Source organism: Gavialis gangeticus, unplaced genomic scaffold (genome assembly GCF_001723915.1).
Source record: "Gavialis gangeticus isolate Ggan-Ray unplaced genomic scaffold, GavGan_comp1, whole genome shotgun sequence".
Taxonomy (NCBI): Eukaryota; Metazoa; Chordata; order Crocodylia; family Gavialidae; genus Gavialis; species Gavialis gangeticus.
The window spans coordinates 157,358,967-157,364,551 of record NW_017729032.1 but is presented as its reverse complement, the minus strand read 5'-3'; the positions used below and the strand labels follow the sequence as shown (position 1 = coordinate 157,364,551).

Sequence of the window (5,585 nt, the reverse complement as noted above, 5' to 3'; positions counted from 1 at the left end):
AAAAAAAAAAAAAAAAATAGAATAGCTGGAGGGAGTGAAGCCTTGCAAAATATGATTTCTGAATTGCATATATACAAATGTATGCATGTAGTAATATAAATGTTGGGTACACAACAGTCATGCTGGGTAGTCCGTTTGATTGCATTTAATCTTTTCCCAGATTGATTCCCTCACAGGCCTTGGAGTAGTTAAAGTGGAATGTGGATCCCAGTTCTCTGTGGCTCTTACAAAGACAGGAGCAGTGTATACCTGGTAAGTACTTTCTATTTGCCTATAAATAGCCAATCTCGGGATAATTGAAAAAATGTGTATGGTAGTTGTAACTATTAATATCTTCACTATCTTACTTTTTCATTTGGCTACTCTTTTCTCGTTGCTTCCCTGTCAATAATTCATCCTTGCTCATTTTGTTGCTACTTTTTCTGCTATTTAAAAATAGTTAAATGTAATTCTTAAGTGTTCCTTCAGTTTTCTGGATATTGCATATTTTCCTTCTTGAGGAATAGCTCCTTAATGATCCCTTTTCATTTCTGTTTGAATGAAAAGCATGAATGCTGTACCTTAAAGAACTTAAGTACAGCCCAGACATTCCAGGCAGAATCCCCTGGAAAATCTTCGGTGCTACAATTCCTAGTAGATTAGAAAAAACAAACAAAACATGAACATCAATGTCTTGTAGCCAGAGAGAGGATGAGCAAATCGGAAGTACAGCATTAGATATTTTAGTCCCTAAATCTCGTTCAAAGGATTTTTCATATTATTTGTTATGTATCTTTAGTGTTCCAACTGTAACATTATGTAAAGATTTTAAGCTACAGTTAACAAGGTCTGCTAACTTACCAGGGTAGGAAACCAGCATCCTATGCCAATGAAAAGATTTTTTTTTTTCACATTAACTTGTTCCTTGACCTGTTGAATACTAGCAGGTGCACATGACTCAAATGCTTGTCATGGCCACTTACAAGTTTAACATTTTCCAGTAGAGGGCCATCTAGGAGCATGCACAAACTGGTCAACATGCTGGGCTACTAATATTACTGTAGGAGGCTGAATGTTGTATACTCCTGGGGCTGTGAGAGATTAGTTTTGTATTTTCATTTGTTCAGGACTGAAATACCTCTAATTTTAGATCTTAGACAAGTGTAAATTTAGAAAAGAAATGCACTTGGGAAGGTTAGGTTTGTTTGGGAAAAGTTGCGTGATATACACAGTTTGTCGATTGGATAGCATTGCAACATATTTAATGCATATATGTATTTATTGAGCATTTATGTATAGTTTATATACCAAAAAACTCTTAATGATTGTATCAGCAAAATGCAGATTAATACAGTAGGAGTTAAAAATGCTTTCTCTTCTGTCTCGTATTTGACATTTGGAGAAAGAGCTCTGTTGGTTCTGCTCAATATCTAAACATTTTGTGTGGGACCAAATTATTTGATTATGAATACATATTTGGCCTATATTTGTTACTTTTGTATTAACTTTTTCCCAGTCTACTTACCAAGGGCAGCTTTTGAAGTTTTTCTTACCTTAGAGGCAAAGTATAGTTAAACAAACACTTGACCAAGCTCAAGGATGATCCAGCACTGAGCAGGGAGTTGGACTAGACTCCCTCCCGAGGTCCCTTCAAGCTAGGACGGCCCATGGTCCTGTTTTATACCAGTGTTCTGTTTTTAAACCCTTTGTACCCTGTCTGTTCTTGAACCAGGAATGGACAGCAACAAGTCCTATTTTTCAGTTTATTCATCGATACATCATTTGTCCTCATGATTCTATTGGAAGTGCTTAGTGGTAAGGCGGTGCACAGCCAGGAGGAGTGGAGTTCTGAGCCAGCAAGGGAGGGAGGGATGAAGGGAAGTTGTGGCCTAGCCCCTTGCTGCTGATTGGCCAAGGGGTCTTGTGGCCCCACCCCTCGCTGCTGATTGGCCAGGGGGCCTTGTGGCCCCACCCCTTACCGCTGACTTTTGGGGGGACACTCCTCACCAAGGAGCTGTCCAGTATTCTGGGGATGTGTCAGTGGCCACCCTACTTCTAGCCCTACTTTTCTGTGATTCTGTAGTAATTGTTTCTAAGTTACAGAGTTTGTAAAAGTCCTTATATAAGTTTGTGATGTGAAGGGGGAGGAAACATTCTAAAGATGTACAGATTATGAGATATCTTCTCTATGCAGGGGCAAAGGAGATTATCACAGACTGGGCCATGGATCTGATGACCATGTTAGAAGACCTCGACAAGTACAGGGGCTTCAAGGAAAGAAAGTCATTGCAATTGCTACTGGCTCTTTGCACTGCGTCTGTTGCACTGAAGATGGTATATAGAGCAAAAATTGTGTAGTTCTTTGTTTTTAAAAAAAGGAGCACTTTATTTTAAAGAAGTCTAAATCAGGGGTGGGCAATTATTTTGGGTGGAGGGCTGCTTACTGAGTTTTGGCAAGCCATCAAGGGCCACATGACAGGAAGCCAGGGGCAGCTGAATATTATTTTTCTAAAATTTTTAGTGGCACCATGGGCCAGAAAGAGCAGCCTGGCGGGCCACGTCCGGCCCTCGGGCCGCATTTTGCCTCCCCCTGGTCTAAATGTATTAGGATGATGCTTTATTGGGTCACAACCTGCTTTCTCTTGGTTCATACACATTTTGCATGTTCAAACAGCATGCTTACTTCAGACAGAAAGCCATAGTTCATGTTGATGTACATAATTTAAAAGTACATGTATATTTTGAGTTTTTCAGTCAACTTTGTTTCAAAATGTACTTTTTATAAGTTACAAAGAAAAACGGCTTTAAAAGTGATAGCGAATTGTTTTAGCCACTATGCTTTTATGAATGCACTCAGCCTTTTTAGAAAGTCTATTGACCTTACTTGCTGAGATATTTAACTTGCTAAATGAAGCATAGAAACACAAATGGCCATTGCTGCATAGAGTAGCATGGGATATTGAATGTCCCTTGCAATAGATGTGTTTCTGCATTTAATTAGGAGGACTGAAAAACAAAAGGCTAAAAAATCATAAGTGGTGTTGAAGTACTGCATAATAGATATACAGGGTGGCTTATTTGTAACGAGTTGGCTGTAACGTTTCATCTTGCCCAGTGGTTTTCTGATGTAGGCATCCATTTGAGTGCCATCTACTATAATAGACTTCATTATTGAGAATTTTTCTGGTACAGTATACTAAATGTTTTTTTCCCTTTTTTAACATCAAGGCTTCTCCAACTGTTAAGTGTGGCCTTATCCTGTTTCTTCATTTCCTCTTATTACATCTACTTATTACATGTTGTTTTAAGAGTGTACAGATTCCTTGGGGTTAGTGAATGTGTCTTTTTCCTAGGTGCTGTACAGTGGGGTTCCAGTTAAGTGTTGCCTTTGTGGTTAATGAACATGACTTCATTATTAACATACTGCCAGGAACCAGAACCCCATTGGTTTAGTGCTACAGAAACAAAGCAAAAAGATGGACCCTACCCTAGAGAGCTTAGTGAGAAGCAATAAGTTAATCATTCTCTTCACTGAGGACAGTCAACCTTGTTGTTGGTTTTAGGTGAAGTGTATACATGGGGAGATAATGATGAGGGGCAACTTGGTGATGGGACAACTAATGCTATCCAGAGACCACGATTGGTTGCAGCACTTCAGGGTAAAAAGATAAATCGAGTGGCTTGTGGCTCAGCACATACTTTGGCCTGGTCCACCAGTAAACCTGCCAATGCTGGCAAACTCCCTACACAGGTATGATTTTTGCTTTGTTTAAAGTCAGATTTCACAGTTTAGTTCATGCACTTGTTTAGGTTGATGTTGTTACGTTGATGTTGAACACGTTTTATTTTAGTTTTAACTGTGGGCTAAGCCTTTAATTGAGTTTTTATTTTCTTGTTGATCACCTTGTTACTCCTTCCATGCTCAACTGTAGGGCTCCTTCTTCCATTTTAGGAAGAGGAAGACCTCTGTTCTTTATGGTAATAGTTAAAAACAAAAAAACAAAAAAACAAGGATTCAGTTAAAAACCTGAAAGGAATTCAGATTCAACTTACCTTGAAAACCTTGAAAGAGTACTTTTTGAATGCTTTCTTGCTCTCACTTTTTATTTCACTGTTAGGTTATTCTGCTGTTCTTTTTGCTTACACATGCTAATTTCAGGAATAAAAGTTCAGAAATTCTCCTACAGAAGTACTTTTAAAATCTGAAGTGTAAGAAAGATCAATGACTCATGTAGCAAGCCACATATAACCCTCACAAATATTTTCATTTTAGAGACCTCATTGATGCATTTTTTACGTACAAGTGATTTTATGTCCTTTTTTTGTTCTGATGTTACTAATAAGTACATACTTTATTAAGCTCAAATCTTGTATTTCTGAATAAATTATTATTAGTTCATGTGTGCAGGATATGTATTATACCAAATAAATACATTTAATATTAAAACAAAATGATTCTTTTTATTATAGGTTCCTATGGAGTACAACCATCTACAGGAAATACCAATAATTGCATTAAGAAACAGGCTGTTGTTACTACATCATATCTCTGAGCTCTTTTGTCCTTGCATTCCCATGTTTGATCTTGAAGGACGACTTGATGAAACTGGCCAGGGACCCTCTGTTGGGTTTGATACTTTACGGGGGATTTTGATATCACAGGGAAAGGTATTTATCAAGATCTATATATGATTTGTTAAAGAATATCATAAATTATTTTCATTTAGTTACAGCTGCCATATACAGTTTAAGTTTCTGCTTACATATGTGAATAATCCATACGTTTGACGGGTGTCATGTTTTCACAAAGAGGAGGCAAAATTTGAATTTTTTTAAGCATATAGAAATGGGAAAGGTTGTTAAGGTGTTAGTTTGTTTTATAATTTAAATCTTCTGTTGTCATGCAGTTGAATTTTTTTTTTTGAGTATTTAGTTGAAATTACTTGGTTGCAGAGGGAGGGGAAATAAAATAAGATGGAGAATTTCAGATGCAGTGACTTGGTATATTGCTAATTGATACTACAGGAGAATGCAGTAACAGTTCAGTCTGTGATTAGTCAGAATAGGACATGAGCAGGGTATTTAAGAATTTCTGCATGTTAATAGAAACAGAATTCTGCAGTCAAGGGGAAAGCTTGATTACCTCAATTAACTATAATTCTTGAAGATTGCAACTGAATTTAAAATGAATGCTGACATAAAAGGCTTTTAACATGATTGCAAAACTGTTACTTGAGTCTGATTCAGGATATCGTTAATTCTTGTTCTAATGAATTGCTTCTGTAAGGCCTTCAATTTCGTGGACAGTCTCAGATCTGATCGCTTTTTATTGCCATGATAGACCCTTTCCTTGCCTCTATTATAACAAAGGTTGATAACCCTTTACAGACAACTGTTCTTTTCTTTTTCTGGCCAGTAGGCTGGACGCTGCCTTGAGATAAGCATGCACAATTCCTCTAGACCAGGGTTTTTCAACCTTTTTGGGTCAGTGTACCCCTGGCGGCCGGTTGAGAAGGCAGGAGGAGTCCCCTGGCGGCCAGACAAGCCGGGGTGGGGGAGGTCCTGCGCCGACTAGCGCCCCCCCCCCCCCCCCAGCCCCCCCCCAA

General features: G+C 38.3%; 1 protein-coding gene across 3 annotated transcripts in view; it reads left to right on the top strand.

The window, feature by feature from the left end:
- The window catches only part of HERC2 (HECT and RLD domain containing E3 ubiquitin protein ligase 2), a 217,422-nt gene that overhangs the window by 190,965 nt on the left and 20,872 nt on the right, over positions 1 to 5,585 (top strand). For all 3 annotated transcript variants that reach the window (XM_019524227.1, XM_019524228.1, XM_019524226.1), the window contains 4 exons: positions 161 to 252; positions 2,174 to 2,313; positions 3,543 to 3,730; positions 4,450 to 4,647. In XM_019524227.1, the coding sequence (XP_019379772.1) occupies positions 161 to 252; positions 2,174 to 2,313; positions 3,543 to 3,730; positions 4,450 to 4,647 (618 nt within the window). The remainder of the gene's footprint in view (positions 1 to 160; positions 253 to 2,173; positions 2,314 to 3,542; positions 3,731 to 4,449; positions 4,648 to 5,585) is intronic.